The 23527-nt window shown below is 37.7% G+C and overlaps 1 protein-coding gene across 1 annotated transcript; it reads right to left on the bottom strand.

The window, feature by feature from the left end:
- Window positions 1-405: 405 nt before the first annotated feature.
- Window positions 406-21892, bottom strand: tas1r3 (taste receptor, type 1, member 3). The gene is made up of 9 exons (XM_008408583.2): window positions 21321-21892; window positions 8508-8745; window positions 8102-8402; window positions 6441-6797; window positions 5231-5647; window positions 4933-5142; window positions 4714-4834; window positions 2385-2755; window positions 406-1938 (listed from the first exon to the last, which is right to left on the bottom strand). The coding sequence occupies exons 2-9, from the start codon at window positions 8711-8713 to the stop codon at window positions 1336-1338; spliced, it is 2586 nt and encodes an 861-aa protein (XP_008406805.1). The 5' UTR covers window positions 8714-8745; window positions 21321-21892; the 3' UTR covers window positions 406-1335.
- Window positions 21893-23527: the final 1635 nt, after the last annotated feature.

Consider the following 23527-nt stretch of genomic DNA (forward strand, 5'->3'; position numbering starts at 1 on the left):
TGATGAACGTGTGTTGAATCTAAGAAAGGAAAGCTAAATAACAAAAAATAAATAAATAAAAGCAAAATATCAGAAACCAGTCCACTAATTCTTTTATTGCAAAATTTCACACTTGGCACAAAAAAATGTTTCAGATCACATTGATCACATTGAGATCATTGGTTTTCTGTTTACTATTTATAGCTACTAATAGGGTTTTGCAGGATGAACTTGTCCAAAAACTTTGGTGAGCAGTTAGCATTTAGCCTTTATTTCAAAAGCTAAACTTCATCCACAAAGTTTAGAAATAAGGACACATAGGATTTTTATTTTTTTTTGGAGAAAGTGATGTTTAATTATAATTAATTATAATTTATTAGAAAACATAAATGTTTTCTAATAAATTATTTGAACAGGACAGTTTTCTTAGAAAATAACTATCTTACAAAATCAGTTTGAAGTACTAACATAATGTAACTATTGCACAAAAAACAACCAAAAGGAGCACGTAGTTCATACATATTAAAGAAAGCACAGAAAGAAAGAAAAATTTAGTTTCTATTTCTCAAAAGCCCTTTTACTTAAATATGTTACAATGTTGAAATGTATTATTAAAATCATTTAACATCTGAAAGAAAAATATATTAGTGGGCTGTAACTCATATTAATTCAAATTCTTCAAAAGTTATTGTAAATAATGATGATTATTGGCAGGAAAGACATTTTGTAACAGTCTCTGTTACAGCAAATTTGAAGAAGCCTTTTACTGAAGACACTCTGTTTTCCCAAACAGTCTCATGAAGAGGATGGTCAGAGTTGTCCATCATTTTCTTAATTTTATTGATTTTATGGGGTTGAGATCAGGACTACAGACAGTCTATTACATCCTCTCTATCATGCAATTCTGGAGGTATTCTCTATTAAAAGTGAAGCCTTTGTGAAAATGTGCACTATTAATGTTTAGCAGAGCTCAGTTTCTAAGAGTGAATACATAAGACCACTGCTGGTTGTACAATCATACCTATTTATTTTCTTTGCAATAAGATTGTCAGCACATGGCCTTCTTCTATCATTAGGCATTTGGAAAGAGGAGTTTTTCATAAGAGTAATTCACATGCTGAACTCTGCAGGTCAACCTACAGGCAACATTTAAGGTGAAATAAACAGGTTAATAGAGTTCAGTCGGTATAGGTAAGTAGATTGTTTGGTTTGTAGGTAGGTAGGTAGGTAGGCAGGTAGGTAGGTAGGTAGGTAGGTAGGTAGGTAGGTAGGTAGGTAGGTAGGTAGGTAGGTAGGTAGGTAGGTTGGTTAGTTGATTGCTTGGTTGATTGTTTGGTTGGTTAGTTGGTTGGTAGCTTATTTGGCTGGTGGTGGCTCTGGCTCCTCCTGGGGCGGTGTTGGTGGGACGCCTTCTAAGAAAGTACAGAAGTACTCTGGAGTGTTGGAATCAGGATTCTTAAACAGCAAGTAGCATTTTGGGAAGTAATAAGCAACCACCAGCCCTAAGTTACCTGCCAGAGTGAAATAAACATGAACAGTAGATTTATTCTTTGACACAGTGAGTATATTTGCTGTCAACCCTGTATAGACTGGAATAAAGATCACCCAAATCACACAATAGATAAGAGTGGAGAAGGTGATATCCCTGGCAAGATTGTATTGATGATGGGGTTTAATTGCCATGAAGGTGGACATGAATGACACAAGGGCCATGGCAGCATTGAGGCCTTGCATGACAGCAAGTTTATCTGGAGACACAGGGCATGGCAAAAAGGTCTTCATGAAATTGATCTCCATATTGTTCTTATACGCAGTAAGAGAGGGTTCTTCTTGAACAAACCAGCCGCACAGTCCAGCCTGAACAGAACAGCAGATCAGCACAAACAGCCAGCTTCCAGGGCCTCGGAGCGTACGCAGGTGGGGAGCGACCTTCTTTGGGAACTCTGTCACAAGGAATATCTGTTTGAAAAGAAAAGTTTGAATTATAATTAAAAGGTGCAATTCTTAAAGTTATCCCTTTGTGACTGCCTGACTTAATCTGACAAAGAAACAACTGCAAAGGCAGTTAGAGGAGACATGCCTTCTCAACTTAAACAAACAAAAATATTTTAATTAAGTTATTCTCAGGCAATGTTATTTCAACAAACATCCGTAAAATGTCTAGGTAGTAGAAATATCATACTTTCGGCACTGATAACTTGTTTATTAACGATCAGTTAATCTCCTGAATGAAAATTATTATTGTATTTATCTTTACATCAGTTATTTTCTGAAGATATTGGATAATTATTTTATTTTATTACTTTATTACAAATGTCATTATTTGCAAACCACACAGTTTCTTGTGCTCATGTAGTTTCTAGATATTGCCACTTGGGTGCAGTATTGCACCTGAAAGTACTCACTTGCAGTGAGATAGACAAGATAATGGAGAGGGCTACAGATTGGAAAATAGTGATGAGTGGTAGCTGAAGACGACACACCACATCGTCAGGCTCCCCCAGGAAGAGAAATAAACTCAGACAGCCTCCCATCAAGCTGAGCAGAGCCAGGAAGGTCAGGACTCCCCCTGAGGCCTTCACCAGTGGGGTTCCTCGGTGGATCAGGAACACGACAGCCACTGACACTTGACATATAAGCAGCGCAAGAACTGCCAGTATAATCTTCAGGGCATCATCTGAGTCCCATCCCAAAATTTCAAAAATGGGGGCTGTGCAGTTAGTACTGCGGTCATTGGACCACTGACGTTCAGGACACTTGGCGCACTGGATGTCGTCTAGAGATAGAAAAAGAAACAGAATTTGATCATAGTTCGAATATGGCTAAAGGTAATAGTAACTATATAAAAAAGAAAGAAGTTGTGGTTTTTGCAGATAGCAGATTGACCTGTGGGATACATATACTTCTTCAAGACGACTTTTCAACCATCAGCACTACTTGCTGAACCTTTTAAATCTAACACAGCATCCCACTCAGGTAATGTTAAAATGTATTTTTTTTACAACCTCTCCTTGTGTAATGTCCAGAGAAATTTTGTCAAAATTCTTGTCATTGTTTACTAATGTTTTTGTTGTTTATATAGGAATTCTGAAAACGTGAACAATATACAAAATTCTGAATTATTTAATATTGAATTTAATACTTAATATGTTTAACTTTCAATTTTCCCTCTGAAGAGTTACAATTCTAATTATTATTATTTTTTAAACCTTCAATGTGTAAAGATAGGATTTTATGTACAGTAACAGATTGTTGACATATATTGTTTCTCTCTCTCTAAGAAATATGACAAAAAAAAAATAGAATCCATCCTTCTTGGTTGTGTAATCTGACATGACTGTACGTTTTTCAAAGTTTTCCTCTGATTGGACAACCAGCATCTGATGATGACTCCCTCCCCAACATCTGCTGAGTTCTGAGACTCTCACAGCGACGACACAAGAACAAGAATCCCCCTCACCTTGTTTCGAATGTTCTTCTGCATTGCGTGATTGTAAATGTGTAAGCATAAGGCAACTTGACATCTTCTTTTGTTTCTTGAAGATGTCTTTGTGGCAAAAGGCTTCTTTAGTTTTAAACATGGGTTGGAAGTAAAAGGTTTCTATATAGTAGTCAGACCAATTACATTAATTAAGGTCACTCATGCGGCCATTATAGCACGTGAGTCATTGACCCTACCCTCCATTCAGTTCAGTGTTTGGGTTGTTGTTGCTTGACGGCCCAAACTAGATGCCATGTGAGTTACTTCAGTACACGTCCCAAGGCGTGAATTGATGTGAAACCTTCTTGGAAGACGATGAAGGCCACCTATTTGTGTGATTATTCTGACTGCTATTCATGAAGCTACGTCCAGAACTGAAGAAGTATCTTTGTTTAGGGGTGAAACATCTTCATGTAACAAGAGAAGTCTAGTTGCCTTTGATCACACGCCATTGTTCTTCATTTTATACGTTCATCTAATTTTTATTTGAAGTTGTTTTTCATCCATAGTGCTGCCATGCTCAGCACCCCCATGTAAATATTTGAACCCCTTTTAGATTTTTATCATGAGCACTCTTCAAAGCCGTGTCCAAAGCGGAGAACCACAACCCCTTTGAATAAACTGAGCCGAAACAACAGAAACAAAGCTAGAGCAGAAAAAAACACAACTATCTAATTCTGTCAAGAGAAAAAGAGCCATCAAGGGTGAAAGAACCCTGGAGCAAAAACGCAAGTCGCTTGGAGAAAGAAAGTAAACAGCTGCGTATGACCCACTGTCTCTTTTTCCTGCTTGATTTTGTTGGTTCTGGTATGAGAAGCTGACAAATCAAAGTTGATTCAGATGCTTAAAATTCCTCCTCCATTTTGTTTTGTCATTCAAATTAAGATTTGATATCAGAACTCACAGTTGTCGACTCAGAGACACTTCTTTAACTCTTAATGTACAACCGATTAAAGCTTTGTTAGTATTTTGAATTCTTTCACTCTGTTTAATCTTAATTGGTGACTTTTCTTTTACTTAATGGAAATATTAATATTAATACTATTAAATTCATATTATGGTTTAGAGAATAAATCTACCTTCTGATAGATTTTTGGTAGATTAATGAAGCTTATTAGCCTACATACTTCATATTGATAAACCTCTGCATGTAATTGTCATTTTCACAAATATATCTTGAAGAAGGCCAATTTCCCATTACTTAAACGTACATCTACTTATTTACATAACAGAAGCATGGCCGATCACGTTACCTTTATTTGCCTGGAACGTGCCAGCCAAGCAGTCAATGCAGTCATAGCAGCAGGAATGAAAGCCTTTAACTCTGCGAACCTGGCCATCGGCACACTGCGCTGAGCAGGTCGACAGAGGAACCTGAAACAGTTATGTTGAGAAGAAAAGTAAAAAAAAAAAACAAATATGTTTTTTCATGTAAGTTGACTTAAGTATTTAAAAGGAGTAACCAAATTTACCGTTGAGTTCTCAGTGTGCCATTCAAAGCGAGATGCATTGATGAACAGTTTGTTTTGATAATAATTTCCCACATTTTTGAAGGCAACTTTGCCTGAGGTCTCCCAGATCCACTCCACCAAGTTGTACCCGACATTTGGGTTACCATTTTTGTCGAACTCTAAAATTGTGCCACTTATGTTAACGGAAGTATTCCTCAGGACCTCCAACAGCTGCAAAACCAGATGTAATTCAAATGTTAAAAAACATGTTAATTTTTAGCTGTGCTCAGTCAGCTGTCGGGCTTTTAACCAGGGTTACCTTCCAAGGATAGATTTTTGAGTCTGGTCGCCAGTTACAGCCAGCTGAATCACACTCAAGCAACGTATGCAGTGCCTGCGCTACGCTGTAGACGGCAGAATATACAGCGAAGCCCAGTCTCTTCACTGCAAGGTCATTTACCAAGGTGATGTTAGCTGGTGACAGGTACCAACACTGTGGGCATGGATTGTCAGGATCATGAGACTTTGGTTGTATGGTAGCATTATTTGCCCTTTCCTCACTTATTTTTCTGAGGAGTGTTTCTGTGTAGTTGTTCAGCAAATCCAGACTATTCAACTTGTCAACAAAACCAATGATTGTGCCAATGTCTTTGATCTTGGGGATGGAAATGAGTCGATTGTGGATTATCCAGCTTGAGCTGGCGATCCACACACCTGTTAAATTTTCCTGGACGACCTGGAACAGATGAGACAAGATGACTTTAATTGATACAGCATGTGCTTTTGAAATGTAATGAGTTTTGTTGCTTTATGGAGGTCTGAGAGTGCCACAGTTGATAAAAATGTGTAATTAATTTATTAAAACTTGAAATAGAAAATCAGTTCAATATGTTGAACAAAAAATGTAACAAAGAAATACTACTACACAATTTTTCTGCAACATTTGATATATTCGCCTTATATAACAGCATCAGAGGCTAGTGATGCTTTTCTTATCAGCGTTTCACAAACCAAATACCTGACCTGATGTGAATGTTAACATATAAGACATTAGTCTATTTTAAAGACTACAATAGCTGTTTAATTTATTACATGGACCACTGTAACCATAAAAAATGTATATAAAAACAATTGTATACATTTTTTTCCTTCCTTTCTTTTATGCCTTAAAAAAATAAAAAAAATTGGGGAAAAAAATCCTGACACAAAGGATCACAATTCATGCATGAAAGGGTAAAATTATTTTGATAATCATAGAAAATCTAAAACAGGAAAAATTTACTCTGATTTAATGTCAAACAGCACAAAAATGGTCATGTCTTTTATACAGTGTGTGCTATTATCTGGTTCCAAAGTAATTATCAAAAAGTTAATTGAGGGGGTCACTTACTGATTTTAATACATAATTCAACTGAAATAATTATTCATGAATTTTTAAGTGTATTTTTCTCAGTTTAACTGTAAAATACTGAATTTCTTTATTCATTACATTGTGGGACTCTTTCAGCACTCCATGCTTCTTCACTAACCTGTTCAAAAAAGAATGCAGCTGGTTCTGGGAGGGCAAACACGATCACCACTTTGACCTCTGTTGTTTTGATGTTGTTGATGATGGTTTGGACTGCTGGTCCTGGGTCAGTGTACACCGGGATCAGGCCCTGATAGGCCACACACACAGACTTATTCTCTGCTACTTTGGAGAACTGCTGCACACCGCTTTGTCCATACTCCTCCTCACTGCCGATCACAGCGACCCAGGTCCAGTTAAACTCATACATGAGCTGAACCATGGCGTCCACTTGCCATTTGTCGCTGGGCACCGTGCGGAAGAATGATGGGTAGAGAAGATTATCGCTGAATTTGTCACTGGTGGCACCGTAGCTAATCTGGGGCAAAAAGAGTCACATTATGAAACAATCTCAAATAAACTTTGAAGTCAACATAGTTTGCGTGACCTTAAAACAAAAATTTTGGTAAAATTTGTGCACTGTGCACTTTAATGCAATAAAATAAAATAAATGTTGGCAGGACTTTTCTAAATTCGATCATTTGAGACAAAATTGTCTTTGTTCAAATTTGGCAGATGTTACCATCCATTGAAAATAATTTTGCAACAAAATAATTTTGCATGCAGAAATAAACTCAACATTTGTTCCAACATAACATTTTAATCAATAATTCTCAATCAAGTTTACAAAATGCAACTATTTCTGATGACTTGCACACAGACAATGATTCTGTGTATAAGTTGAATTACATTTCGTGTATAGTGGGCGTTCAGACTTCAACAGAAAAGGAAATAATGAAAAAAATGGCATAAGTTTTGGAGTTGTTTTTTTATATAGAACTGTAGCTATAGACATTATGACTTCCTAGTACAAATGAATAAAACTGCATCAGTTCAGATACCATTTGATGAGGAATCTCTATATTCTGAAATATAGAGATTCCTCAACTGGTTGATTCCTAATATGGACCTAATAAGAGTTTTCTCTGGTTATTTCAGACTCAGTCCACAGAGATGCACTTTAGATCGCTTGCACCTAAGATTATTAGCCTTCAATTCGAGTACATGCATTGCTGTGACACATGCCTTCACCCCCTTCCAGCCATGTATTTGCTTACTGAAACCCTGACAGGACTAAGCAGATCTGGAAAATTTGTCATTGGAAAGATTAAGCTCTTTTTTTCATTTTTAGCTGAAAAGTTGCAAAAGTGGCGTTTCTGTTTTGTGTTTATACTTGAAGTTGATCCCTGTGCTCAGCACAGGACACAGATAGTTATAGCACTATTAAACTACACAAGAGTTATAAGAACAATGTATTTCAGAAGACATCAATAAAGATTCTGTGGACCTAATGAAGTTTTAAGGTTTATTTTCTTCTTCAAAAGTGTTGATATAAACCAAACTATTTACATGTGCAAACACAAAAGACTTACTCACCTTGCAAGTATTGCTAGATCTCTGCCACACTTTATAGTTTGGGAGAAAAATCCCATCCTGATTCTGAACTATGATGTATTTTGTCATTTAGCTTTTAACATTTAAAGAATTGTACAATTGTTTTGTAAAAAAGAACAAATTAATACTTAACTACATACAAATATGATAAATATTTGAAAGTTTTCTACTGTTTTCCTCAACAATAAAAACAAAGCCAGTCAATGCAAGATGAATTTATGTCCAAACCTGAGGCATCAGAAAGAAACCTAGAAGCTTTCCGATGACTGACACCATTTCCGATGTATAAGGACCAATGACGGCTGATATGCTGGTTTCATAGTCGGTGTAATTACACTCCACAGAAAGAGCGTTGCTTGTTTTCTCAGTGAGGAAGGAGATAGTGGGCTTCACAATGATTGAAGAGTGTCTGCAGGTGTCATACATTTTATAACCTAATTTGACGCCTGGGAGAATATCCTGCTTTCCGTTGATCTCATCCACGGCATATTTCATCACCAGAGCGAGACCAAGTCCATATTCATTCAAACTGTGGAACAAATTAGAGTCAGGTTAAGTTTAAACATGTATTTAGATCTCATTTAACAGAAAAAAAAATCTAAAACAAAGCAATGATTTCTCATAACTACATTACCTTTCACACTTGATGCTGTACGGCTCACTAATGAAACCGCTGCTGTTCGATTGCTGGTTAATTGGAAAAAGTCCTCCAAGAGTTACATCTCCAGGCAAGCTGAAGAGGTTTGTGGTCATGTTTTGGAACCACTCAGGCGAGCTGACGCTGCAGCACGGCCTGAACGTCCAGCACAGAGCGCACAGCAAATACAAGAGAGAAGCCATGATGGAGATAAGCAGCAGACTGCAGCGACGGACTGGAAAACAGAGCACATATGTGTCAGCATGTCAAGAAATGTGGCTACATGCAAATTCACCAGTAATTCCCCTGCAGCCATTCAGCATTGAGTTAAGGGATTGCCACACAAACAAGAAAAAAACCCAAAACATATGAATATATTTCAAAACAGAAAATTATTTGAATGTCAGATCAGTTCTAAGGTACAGATAGGACTATATGAAAGCTAAAAGAATAATAGTTATTTGAACACTAATGCATTATGCAACAGTAATAATTTACCATTTGTTTTTTTGTTTTGTTTAAAAAACGCATGCACCTACAAAAGCATTGAAATGTGACTATCAGAGCATTAATGAAAAGTCCATGTATTTTAGTAACTCAATCCACAAAGTGAAACACTGAACATGGATTAATTGCAAACAAACAATGTTTTAAATTTTTTATTTCTGTGATCTTCTGCTTCAAACTAATGAAAACATGACACTGAAGATTAGAATATTACATCAGGCCAATGGACATTTTTTCATACAAAAAAAGTGTGTCAAATGAAAGTATGTTTATACCTGCTTAAAAGTCATTATTTTTAAAGACATTTTAAATCTGACAAGCATGATTGGAGTGCATGTTCTAGTTTATTGAATGTGACTGCAGTTACTGTTTGATTTATTCTGCATTTCTTCAGCATTTCCAGTGAATTTGTTTTGAATTCTTGAATATTTTTTTTCTCCTTTGACATGAACATAGTAACATGAGAGCTACAAAGTGTCACTAGCAAATGTTGATACAACATATTGCACATCAGGTTTTTACATTTACGAATATTGAGGGAAAATTTCATTTTTGTCTTGGCAGAGGACCTATCACTGGCAGGAGGCAGGCGAAAGCACAAACAGGCAAGAAGTAGGGAGACAAAAAGCAAATCCGAAAAGAAACAGAGTGTGGTCAATACAGAGGAGAGGAAAGAGGTGATTGATTAGAACCAGGGGAGACCGATTGAGAAAATGATTCAAGGTGAACCCAGTAAACAACAGGGAAACATTGGAAGCGTGGAAACGCAAGAATTTGAGAAACAGTAACTAACAACAAAACCCAGCAACGTACAAAAATGCAGAATCAACCAAAAACACAAAACATAAACCCGCTCCTACAGGCTGCAACACACAACTTCTGTAGAAACTCCCCTGAAAATGCTAAAGCAATTACACCATGTATACTAAGCCTGCATACATCTGCCTGTCAGTGAAAGATCAAATGAAGGAGTGATGTAAATACGAGATGAAAGTCTTTTCCCTCCTTACAAACATCTGTTGGCAGGGGTCGGGCTCTGCCTGCTGTTTTTGTGATGCTGGAGCCGATACAACGCACTTTGAAGCGCTTTGACTTAGTGACAAAAGAAACTAAAAAAATATGTATAATTTTTACCTAAAAATGTCTTTAACACCTTTACAATGTCTGGAAAATACAAAATCCAATTTGTACTCCCCAGCTCTAAACACGGTGAGATGAAGCTTTACTTTGAGTTTTTGCTTTAACTTGTCTTTTGCTGGACATGTTCTTATGTCAACCTTTTTATTCTCATGTGAATTTTAATTAAATTGGTGTAGATTTAAGGCTTGAAGGACAATAAAATCTTCAGTCTAACCTGCCAGGCAATTTAAAACCAGTTTTCATATCATGAGGGTAAGACAGAGGAACTCTAAGTTTGCATATTCTGTGTCTGTGAGCTGCTGGAGCTCATCTTTCCGGTGAATTTTCTTGCCATTTGCCTGCGGTTCACACATCGCAGTAGTTATCTGTAAGGAGATGCTCATGATGTGGATTCCTTTAACCTACTTACCACAGGTTGTTTTCACAACAAAACCTCATCCGCTGTCTGCTAATATTTACATATGATGGTCATCATCACCATAATACATTAATCACAGATTGTTCATGTTGCCACTCATGAAACTCACCAACGTATCTATATTCTGATACTTACATGTTAAAAAAACAAGGTTGTTTTGATCTTACATCACATTTTGACACGTTTAGTATCAAGTTCTGCATTTACCACAGTGTTGATTTTGCATGTTCTTTTGCATGAAGTGTTCATCCATTGATATTTCCTTCCAAGGTATTTGCATAAACCTACAGAGGATATGTGAACTTGCAAATAAGTGTCTGATTAAGTTTTAAACTAGACAGGGTGTCTGACAGACTTCGTCAAGTGAAGAAAACTACGCGGCTGTTTCATAGTTTACTTTAAATCCTCAAGTGTTGCATAAAGCTGTTTGAACTGCGCTTGTTTAAAATAGTGCAACACATATTTTGCATTCCAGATTAGAAATGGAAAATACTGTGGAAATACAAGCTTGTGTAGTAAAAATGCTTTCCAAATGATTTAAAACATTCATTATCTCAACATTTAGGTTAAATTACTATTTTTATCTAGCTTCAAATTTTACTTTAATCTTCATTTGATTTAAAGATATAAAGGTCACATACCTATGAATAGTAAAAATGTGATTTTTTTCCACTTGAACTTCTTTTGTTGATTATATTTTAGTGAGTTTATTTGATTTGAARCCTTTAGTTACCCAAAGCTGCAACATAAATTCAGTAGTATGCAGACTAATAATGCTTACTAATAAATTATATCATGAAGACATGAGATATGAGCCACTGCGGAAAGGGAAGACCCACCAATTTAATTTAATAATTTATATTATTTAAAAAACAACAACAATTATTCTAAATATTTATTGATTTTACAAACAAGGACCTCAGCTGTGCAAATTGAATGAAGTGTTATTACCCATATTTATAAAGAATGTCAGATGCCAAGAAAGATATAAATGGACTTCTCTGGTCTTAAAACATCAATCTAACAATGTAATGTTCAAAAATATCTATTTGATTGGCAATAATAATTGTTTCCAATGACACTCTAAGAACTGATCTGAAAAGTAAAACCTAAATAAACCATGAAAATTAGGAAGTGGGGATGTTGTGTAGAACCATTCATATGCAGCGCTTCCTGAGGAAGAAAATTAAAGACAAAGGCAAAACGGAAACACATTAAGCACATTAAAGTCTAAGAAAGAAGTGGGTTGTTGTCAGTGCTGATCCTTTGTAGCTTCACTTTCATGCAAAATCCCGAACAGGATCAGCTCAGGGAGTGGTCTCCTCTGTGCTTCACATGGTTGAAAGAATTCCTCTGAATCATAAAGCAAATGCGCAGTGCTCATTTGATTTGGAAATTGTGGAAAAAACCCACAATGCAAAGTCATCACTGAGAGGTCCTCCTAAACAACATGATAATTGTTGAACAGAAACGACTGGAGATTGGTCATGAGAACAACAGAAGAGAAAGGAGCGCTCCTGAAAAGTTTCAGCTCTGCTTCTCAACTGCAAACCTTTTACATGCACTACTTGCAGGCTCCATTCATAACTTTTCTCTGCTGCCATGACAGTTTTTTTTAATGTAATCTTGTAAACTGGCCTGATTTGAAGGCATGTCAGTTACAGGAAGGGTTTGTTCCTGAACATAAAGGGAGGTATTCTGTTGCCTATCTAGTTAGTCATCTTGACGTAAGACGACTGGTGATGAAATCCAGAGTTTTTCTTCTTGTGCCGCCTCTCCGTTTTTCCTTCCTAAACCTCATTCTTGCGCCTTGAGCTGATGTTTGAAGTTTGATTATCTCAGTGAATGGTCGGGATCTCTTTATTTGCTGAAACTTTGAAAAAAAGCTCACATGCCCCTGCCTTGATCTGGTGTGTGCGATTAGTGTGGGCACAGAACCGCTGTCGTTGTGCGCAGGTGGTGGATTTAGATTAAAATCTTGTTTATGCTTGAACTGCTTTGCCTCTGAAGCATGGCCTCACCTTGTACCTTTTTGTGTCGTACAGTCACGGTAAACTCTCATTGATGATGTGTGTCACCATCACATGAACGTACTTTGCTGTTTTGTTTCACAATGTTTTAACAGATTTTCCACTCGTTGCTGCAATGTTAACGTAACGCAGTATTTCTACAACTTCAACTTTTCCACATTTTGTGTGTTTGAATCACATGCTCAAGGTGGTTTTATTGGCATTTTGCATCACATATCAGCACAATGAAGCACATAATTGTACATTGGAAAGAATTATTATGCATGTCTACAAATAAAAACCCCTGAGTAATATCCAGTCCAATCAAATGCCTTTAGAATCCACCTTATTAGCAAAGATATAACACTTCTTTTATCCCATTTTAAAGGTTTGTTAGTTAGTTTCAGTGAACAAACAGCATTGACATTGATCAAGTAACACAGCAGACAGATTGGGGGATAAAACTGTGGAGAAGTTTAAAGCAGCGTCAGATTATTGAGCTCTATAGCTCTGTGCTGCACACAGAGCTTTGTTCAGTCTATCATCTGAAAACGCAGAGCGTAGAGCACAAATTAAAATGAACAAATACATGAATAAAGACCCAGACTGCCCAAGTGACAAGGAGAGCATTAATCAGAGAAACAGCCAAGAGCTCCATGGTAACTCTGGAGGAGCTGCAGAGATCCAGAGTGTGTCTGTAGGAGAACCTGTTGACTGTACTGTTGCTTGTGCTGCAATAAATAAATCTGGCCTTAATGGAAGAGAGTCAGAAATTCAGTTTGAAAAGTTTTTATGGCCAGATGAGACCAAAGTTAACTTTTTGACCTATATGCAAAAAATCAAGGCAAAAGTGAACATCCACATACAATTACATAACATTTACATAAAATCTGAATAAAATAAATTCAAGTTCATAGTTGTAACTTAAGAAAATACACTGAATGTAGCATGGATACTTTTGCAAGGTGCTGTACATACGGGAAAAAAAACCTATCACTGACRTTTTGCTGGAGGAAATTTGTACTGGTCATCTGTAGAGGAGAAATAAAACTGTTTGCATTAACTCATAAAATTAGAATTCAGTGGAGTTTAAGAATTTTTTAGCTCAGTCTTTCTGAGATTTAATTTACCCTTTTGCTGCGTTTTTGCAGCGTTTTTGCAGCGTTTTTGCAGTGCTTTTGCAGTGTAAAGCCCATTAAAACTGTAACTACAGACAATTACCCTATTTGACCACTAGATGCCAGATGCGTGCACTTTATCAGCTTGAGTCACAACATCAAAACTCTTTGCATTGTTAGTAGAGCTGCTGTAATCTGTCTCTTTACTTGCACATGCAAATTAATAATGTAGGCCTGAGGGGAGAAAATGATAAGCAGTGTGTTGTTGAAGATGGCGTGATCAGAGAGCTGTTTCTCTGCTGTTGTTTGGCAGCAGGTACATTAGGTGCAGTTCTTGGGAGTCATCCTGCATGAAAACTGATATAATTGTGTCATTCAACTGTCAAAAACAATGAAGAACTGCATGTTTTGTCCTGTTAGCCTGGCACCATGCTTCCTGTGTTTTTCTGTACCTTTCCAGGGGTAAAGCCATTTCACCTGCAAAGGAGGGAACACTGTTGCACAACATGAATCATGACAAAAAAGCTCAGGCATGGTTTACATCGAAGGAACAATCAAAATGACATTTGCATGCTCTTATGCCTTTGCGCCCATTTTAATTTACTGGTCTCTAAGTTGTTTGCTTCACAGCAAGAGCAACACTTCCTTACTGAGACAGACCCACTCTCCCTCGTATCCGTCCTCACCCAGCCCCCCAACACACACCCCTCGCTGACTGGAGAGTCGCCGGATCACTCTAATCTTCATAGCTGGCCCGAGGAACACTGGGCCCGTTGTTGACATGCTGGCCTCATACCCCACAGGGGCTGACAAATTATTAGCCAGCCTCTCAGTGCAGAGTGAGGACATCCAGGCAGCCAGCAAGTTTCTTCAGCAAAACACTAAATGAAGCTACTGGAGCATCCGCTCCGATCGGCTCTGCGAGGCTGTGGAGGGAATATCGGAGTGCTGAGATTCCATGTAGGATTTGTGAAACGGTTGGGATTGAGGCAGTTTTTGTTTACAAGCTTCAACTGTGTCACTGCAGTCTGGAGAGATAATTCTTACCTCACCTTGAAGAGTTAATTAAAGCATTCATCCTCACCCCATTTCAGCAGAAAAACTTGTTCTTCTTCGTGTCTGACGTGTGCGCCTTTGTGCATCTGCAGCTTTACAGTGTGTCGCAACTCCTGCTTGTCCACACATCTACATGTGCAGAGATACACTGAATGTAGCATAGCTTGTTTATATCATTTTACATGCAGTTAATTAAGCACACATATTTGCTTTTCTTTTTTTCTCTCACCATTATGAAACCATTCTGCATATGTTTATCCCTAGTTGGAGCAATTCCCCATCAATATTACTTTGTTACTAAAACTGAACCCAAATCATGTACAAATTAACCCGATTCTTAGAAACAGTGTTTGCTCTCTCTATTAAATGGCCCTCAGGTGAGGGCAGAATGGGCTTTGGTGCAAGGCTTGACTGACTCAGGGCAGTCTGTGGGGGCGAAGCAGTGAAACCTTTATGAGCCTGATGAATAATCTGGATAAACAGGAGAAAAGTCGCATGCACTCTCTTGGACAATTATCTTCTGTTAAGACAGAAAAGCAACTTGCAGATGGAAGGACTGCAGAGAAATGTAATCCAAGAGGAGCTAGTCAAAGAATGACCAAAGGCCTTGAACTCTGACATCACCTCAGTGATTGATTCAGTTATTTATCACTTTGTGCAAATGAACAGTGTTGTCCCTGCTGTGCAAACGCTGGCGACATTTAAGGACAAATGGACTCAGGGCAAGTTTGTGTGACCTTGTGTTGTCCAACCCCTAGCAGATCTGCACAGGACAGCAGCTCAAAATGAAGGAACAGCAACTACTGACTTGAAACAAAGTATTAAGCTTCAGTGTCCCATTACCAACCTGCACATACTGTATCACACTAACTGTTTTTCCTTCCTGGTCCCTAGTATCTTCACTTGACACAGTGGGGTGTGCATTACATCTAGTGATATTTGATAAAGATGGAAACCTTTCATAGACACAAGAATAACTCCATGTAAGGAGTGAAAGTATTGCCAAAACCCAACCAGTCAGAGACAAAGATTTCATAGCTAATTTTTATTAACAAAATGATGCCAAAAAAGGCTTTGACAATAAAAAGTTAAACGATGGAATAATAGACAAAGTTGTGATGGATATTTAAATTTGACTTGCAAGAAACTGCCGTGTAATAAATTGGCAGCTGAACATATAAGTGGTAAAAAGAAGAGTTTAGGAATTTGTATCCTACACTATGTTGCTAAATGTGTTGAAACACCATTTTAAGTGATTGATTTATGTGCTCCAGTTTCTTATATGGCCAGGCAACTTCTACACAGTTTCATAAAAATTTAAGAAGAATATAAAGATATAATTTTTGCATAAGTCCCTTTACTTGGTGACTAAAATGACAAAGTAAGGGCAACTGGTAAGAAAGCCAACTCAGCCACGGGGTGGTAGACCACAAACATATCAGTTTGCAGAAGTTGCCAAGTTTCTGCAGTCAGTAGCTGCAAACCTCAAAGCTTTACATGGACTTCAGATCAGGTCAAGAGTAGTAAATAAAGAGCTTCAGAGCAATGGCTAGAAGCTGCACCCAAGCATCACGACGAACAATTCCAAGTGTTGGATGTAGTGGTATTAATCACACTGCCATTACAGTTTCTGGAGAGAAAAATCCCACTTCCCAGTCTGGTTATCTGAAGGTCAAGTCCAGGTTTGATACTGGTACCAAGTGTAAAGTTTGGTGGGGGATGTGTTATGGTGTGGGCTTGCTACTGAAATACTGAAAATGGCTCTTCATGCTACTGCATACCTATACATTTTGAATAATTTTATGATCCCAGTGATGTGGGGAAACAGTCTGGGAATGACCTCTTCCAGCTCCAACATTAACCTCGGACGGTTAGGTTTGGTGTGGAAGAACTTGACTGGTTATCACAAAACCCTGATCTCAACTCTTTAGGAGAAACTAGATCAAAGAAATCAGTCTGACCTCACAAATGCTGTCCTGGGAGAATAAACAAATGTTCCTTTAAACACACGTTGCCAAAAAACTGAGGCTGTTTTCCCAGCTTCAGATTGAAGGAATTGTATCATCATAAGGGTTAACGTAGTTGTAAAGGGAAGGATAAAGACATCTTGCAGTAATGGCCGTGTGGTTGTACTGTGAAATCCCGTCTGCTGCCTGTGGGGGCAGTATGGCACAGCAGCCGAGTCTCATGACCCCAAACATTGCTGATTGGAGAATACAAACAGCATTAAACTACTCAAAGAAGGGCAAAGTGACAAGGCATTCAACTTTTATAGTATGTTTTTTATCTAATTATAACATGATTTTTGTATTTTATTGCAACTTATTTGCAAATAAACCAAGATTAGGCCTCCAACAATCTATTAATCTCTAATTTATTTCTGGAGATTACTTTGAGACATTTCATTGAAGCTTCACTACCGACAGTGAGATCCTGAAAATAGCTTTGCCAACCACTGGTTTTCAGGACACTTATTTAGATGTTTAAATAAATATGTTGCATAGACTGGCAGTGTTGTGGTATTGCATCACCCACTAAGTAAATGATTAATTTTAATTTTTAAAGGCTCTCAAATGCAAATGAAATGTATTTTGATACCAAATGTTGGGGCTGTTAAGACAAAGTTTACCTGCTTCTTACATCAATTATCAACGTTTTGGTTTTGTAAAAATCTTTTTCATGTTGTTAAATTAATAGTTTAAACATGAAATTGTGGTGAATCTGATCTTGAATGAAAACCAAAACAATATTTATTCTAGCTTCATGCTTGTCGTGTTGGACTGTGCGTGCAGCTAGGCGTGTGTCTTCTAGAGCGTGTACAAGCCCTCAGTGGTGTCATGTTACATCCCAGAGCTAACCTCTCATCTGTCACTCTTCATCGTGTGACTCATCAGACAACTTATCTATAATCTATGACTTGATTTACCTTATTGCTGTGGGCTAAACCTGCAGCAGCAAGCAAAGTGAAACATTTCCTACGCAGCCAATAAAAGCCGTGAGCAACAGATTTGCATAAATGTGACAAAGTGGGTCAGAAGTAATCATAGTTATTTTATTTACCTGGAGTTGTGTATGGATTTGTAAATTCTGTTTTTCAGTTTTGTTAAAAGGTTTTTTCAAATAATAAGTTACAGATGGTTTAGCCTTCATTTCACAGATCAACCTGATTGACATATACAAGATCAAGACCTCTTTCACTATGGTGACATGGCTAAATTTATCTTCTCAGCCCTCCATAAAGTTCTACTGAGTTCTGCTAATAAACCATCGTTTCATTCAGGTGCGTTCAATAAGGAAGTTTGAGGATGACCTTGGACACCACGGTCATAATCAATATGTATTGATTCTTTATTGAGGCAAAGGTTCACATCATGGTGAACGCTTTGAGTTGCTTACTTTGCAGGAGATTTGTACCAATTTTGTAATTTATTCAGCCAATAATCACCATAGGCTGTTATCTCACGATGGTCAGATGATGAGAAAATCTGCAGGAATAAAACAACCAAATATCCTACAAGTATTATCTAAAGGATGGAAATAGTGCAGTAGATGAATTTATTTTATACCCTTAAACCAAATGCACTCAGCTGTAACAATCAGGTTGCGTCATATGCAGCACTCATCCTCCATGGAGGTGACGGGGTTCGATGCTTCATGAAATGCTCTTCATTTCTTTACATTCACACTCAGCTGACATGTTTTTAGGTAAACTAACATACATGTCTAGATAAAAAAACAGCGTGGCTTCATATTTTTGGTTTTGCCATTTAAATGTGTTTAGGTATTTGCAACTGTTGATAAATTTGCATCTGTTTCTCTGCAACTCGCTCTGATTTTCGTGAAGTTGGCTCAAGCTTTTACCTTCTGTATTTTTATCTTTCTGTGGCTGAACTTTGGGAACATCTGCTTTCCGAAAGCAGCTGTTCTCCTGTCAGAACCCCCTCTTTTTACACCAGTTTAAAACGTTGTGGAGACTTAAAACCATTGCATTTAAATATTTTAAGTGCATGACAAATAGTAGGGTTGACTCCTGAAACAGATGTCAGCGCGAGATAAATTTGAAGAGAAAATAACAATAAAAAACAACATAGTTTCTGACATATCCTGCACAGCCTCAGAGGTTTAATATGCACATGTTCAGCCAAGAGTCTGCTATTTTCTCCAAAAATAAAAGTGCTCCTACTATTAGATCAGTGGCCAGAGCGTTGACAGCTTATGACTACTTTCAGGAGATGCTCCAGATCAGGAGCCAGAACCTCTCTCAACAATAACACAGTGTTTTCAGAGCTCTCTTAAAGGTACAGCCTCCCCCTTGGTCCAAGCCTCATTTGAAGTGAGGTAGCCTTTTTGTGAGCAGCTGGGAAAACATCCCATGAGTGGGCGTCTGAATCAGAACAGTAAGAAATTGTTGTCACTGGATTTGGAGCAGCGTGGAATTTTACCCGGCCAAACTTATGTAACAGATGCATCCAACATGGGACAGAGGATACGGGTCACGTAGATAAAGGGAAAAAAGCTGCAGAGAGAAGGAACAGCTGATAGAAAATCTGAAGAGCAACTGGAGGCTCCAGCACTTGAGTGGAGGGGAGACAGACTGATCATGAGGAGATAAACGGAGGGGAGTGAAAGCTCAAGATGTCTGGTGCTTCAAGTACGGTCCTGACTCTGCTTGCTGGAAGGCCTCTAATTTAGTCTGCCGCGTCTCAAGTTGAACCCTGTCACCCAGCACTTACATCCAAGGCATGAGTCACAAACCGAGTCTGTCAGTCAGCAGATGAGTTAATGTGGTTTTATTAAAAAGAGGTGTGTCTTGCACTCTGACTCAGTAATTGCTTCCTTCTGAAGACAGACAGAGATCAGCATCTGCTGTGAAGAACAGAGAAGGGGGCGACGCAGTGGGAGAGGGGGGGAAGCAAGCGGCCTGTTTTTAGAAACATACCAGCTGCCTGGGTCTGACCCGCCGGGTGTTTGTCCCTCCTCTGTACAGGTTAGGAGCTGCCCCACGCCAGCAGTCATTTCAGGAAGCCTGACTGCTTCCTGTCATAGTCCTTTCACAACCCTCATCGCATGATGAGGCAGAGTTTAAAAAGTATTTTTCAGTAGGTGGGTGAATGTGTGCTTTTGTTTCTGCTTCTGGATTAATCCTGTCGACATCGGAAAAATGAAATGGAAATTTGAGTGCAGGGAAGCAGAACCTTTAGGATTTCACATTTTGTCACATGACAACCACAAACACCAGATTGAGGTTTTATGTGAAAGATCAACACAACATGATGCATGTTTTCAAAACTTTTTAAAAAGGATTTGACAATCTGAATGTTCTTAAAGGGCCGGTCGTGCCAGAATGTATTGATAAAACCCATTAAACTGTTAAAGCAACAATGAACAGCTGTTTGTTTCTGCATTCATTAAGTGTTTCTTAAAGTGAAATAATATAGAAACATTTTTTCACACTGATCAGTCCATCCGGGATTTTGATTGTTTTTGTGTTCTTTACAATCAGAATGACAGATTTTGGGGAGCTAATTTAGGAATATTTGTAAGAAATGTTTATGTTATTTGTGCTAAAGTATGACATTTTTATAACTCGCCGTATCGGTCATGGACTATAACTTGATATCAAGTAAGGCTGAGGCTGTAGTAAATTAAACCTAATGTTTTTGGTCAATTTTGAGAAAAATTTGCTGTAAATATAAAAAATAAATAAATAAAAATGTGGGGATCTTGATGATTTTGTGAGAGCTTTGTGTGCATTTTGAGGATTTGTGAAAAATTGGGGGGACTTATTAATGTAATTTGGAGTCTAGCCAGATTTGGCTTGAGTTTGATACATGTGCTTTAAGGAAATCTGATGCCCCAAAATAAAATCCATTGTAACCTATTACCTTCAGAGGTCACCTACCCAGAGTAAACATGTTTACTGTATTTTCATTATAGATCCAGCTGTTCTGTAAAGGCTTTATGGGCTTATTAGACAACAAAAGCCACCATGAAGACAAAGGAGAACAGCAGAGAGGTCAGGAAGAAAGTTGTGGAGATTTTAAAACCAGGGTGAGGCTACAAAACAATATCCGTAGCTTTTACTGTTCAGTCCATCATCTAGAAATCCAGAGTATGGCACAGCTACAGAAAATGGTCAGGGTTGGATAACAACAACACAAAACATTTTGGGCTTCATTCAAAAAACCGAAAAAAAAACACGTGGCTGAAAACTAACATCTCCCTGAAATCAGCATCCCGACAGGTAAACATGATAATACCAAGTAAAAACATGGTCAGTATTTCCAACACCAATACGATCTCCATACTTTCATTATTTAAGTTTGACATATCATCATGTTCCTTTGGATTGCTTTGAATTATTTTGTTTGGACAAAGTTTATAGTTGTCTGAGAAAATACTTTAGAGACATATGGACATGTCGAACAGAAAAAATAGAATAACAAAACACATTTCCTAAACAAAGTTGGGAAAAACATCATTTGAGAGCAAAACAAAATGTTATTTGAGGTAGAATTTAGTAAAAATAAAATAAAATGTAAAATTAAAGTGTTGATCTCACCTTGCTAGTATTGATCCGATACAGATGCAGACTTGTCATTGATCTTATCGATATGTTTGGATCAATCCAGCCACTTCTAGTCGATACAGATTTTCTCAATGGACAAATCTTTCTCCAACTCTTTAGTTGCCACCTAAATCATAAAGTTTAGATTAGACATTGTATACTTTCTGGCTAGAATAAGAAAACAACTATTATTTATCTTAAATCTGGTCTTAAACTTAATAAAAATCCTGTTTTTCTAACTTTAGTTCATCATATCTGCAAACATAAAACTGATAAGACAGGGAAATCTGCCTTGTCTTCAGCTGGAATTGATTGCTTTAGTTTGAAAGTTGAGGAGGGGTCTTGTGTCATGCCAAAAAACAAACTTATCTGGATGCATTTGAAGCTTTAGCTCGAGCTTTAGCTTGTTTCATCTGCACTGGAAGAGACAGAAGATCAAAATGGATGCATAGGTTTGCTGTAGTTGCTCTGATTTCCTCCCACGCTCCCAAAAGGTGCCATTACAGTAAGTGGTCTCATTAAATTACCAGGATAAAGAGGGTGAATATGAGATGTTAAAAATGTAACAGTGTTAAATTCAAGTTGTTTTCTTCCAGGGTGCTTCAGTTCCAGTTAGGTAAACTGGTTACTGCGTGCCGGCCTTGGCAGTCGGCTCGTTCGTGCGCGGTCATGCAGTTCTGTGCTGACCCTGTGATTATCTACCAACCTGGCATGATGTTGTGTAACACCTCACTCATCAAAAGGCTCCACCTGTCCTGCAGCCTTCAGCACGGGTTAAACAGGTAGAGAAACTGGAGGAGTGATAGGCAGAGAAATTAAAAATACCTTAAATATGAATCAAACTGTGACACATCGCATCTCTTAAGTGGGGGCCTTCGACACGACGCTCCCAGGAAAACGACACCTGAACTCCGTCTTGTCTTGTCGTCTTTCGACTTTGCCTCCCTGAGTCTGGCCTTCAGATCAGAGTTTTATTTTTTTATAATTTAGTTAAAATTAAAAATGTACATTTAACATTGTTTGAGTGTATTTTCACTCAAACAATGCTAATATTTCACAGAGGAATTGCGTTTGACCTCACAGCATTCTGATTTAAATATTCCCAAAAGGTAGAGCTTTTTGTTATAAACTACTCTTTTCATTTTTGTTTACATTTTTAAGGATCTTTATGTAACATTTGTGACTTTTTAAAAAATCTTTACAAAATAAAACAGTCCACTGATTAAGCTAAAAATCTTCAATCTCGGAAGAAATATATAAATACGTAATTATTTATTTTTATTCTTTCATTCACTGTACAGATCCTGTCAGGTGTCGATATCAGAGTACAATTCATATAGTGATTTAAATACTGAAAACAAACAAAAAAACAACAAAAAAAACATACTTTTATCCCCTAAACCTAGATCAAGTCAGTTCTAACAAATGCAGGTACGGTTATTTAAACCACTTCAATGTAGATCTAAATTTAGGCTCCTTCTCTTGCTGGAAGCTGAAACGCCACCTCAGTCTCAAGTCTTAACATTTCTTCTTATGTTGAGGAAAATCATCCAGATAGCATGATGCTGCCACTACCCTGGGTTGCCATGGGGATCGTATGTTCATAATGACGTGCAATGTTGATTTTCCACACATGGCTCTGCTTGTAAGCAAAAGAGTTCAGTTCTAGTCTCCTCTGATGTAACACCTTCTTCTACGTGCTTGGTGTGTGGCCTACATGTCTTTGAATCGCTGAAATCTGCAAAAGCTTCAAAACCCCTCAAAATACTTGTAACTGCTTATTTTTGTAGTATAAACACCAGATATACCCTAATATGCATTAATATGCACATTGGATGCGGTGCAAGCAATACTGCAGAGGCTAATGTCCACAGTCTTCCTCATCTGCACTCTTGAGATGTGCAAGAATCAGTGCCAAGAAAAATAAATATCTCTACCAGATTGACCAGACAACAGCGTCGACTCAAATTGCATCTTTCTATTTCAGTTTCCCCAAGTTGCATTTTCCTTCTAATATTTTAGATAACTTTTCTGTGCACAATTTGGAGTTACGTTTCATATAAAACGATGCGAATAAGTGAATCTGTGAATGCCGAACCACAAATCCACAGTACATGACATGAAGTCCCCATAAAATGCTTTGAACTGTGTGGCTGTAGCATGACAAAATAGAAAAAAAAAACATCTAAAGACAGTACTAG

Source organism: Poecilia reticulata, linkage group LG5 (genome assembly GCF_000633615.1).
Source record: "Poecilia reticulata strain Guanapo linkage group LG5, Guppy_female_1.0+MT, whole genome shotgun sequence".
NCBI lineage: Eukaryota > Metazoa > Chordata > Actinopteri > Cyprinodontiformes > Poeciliidae > Poecilia > Poecilia reticulata.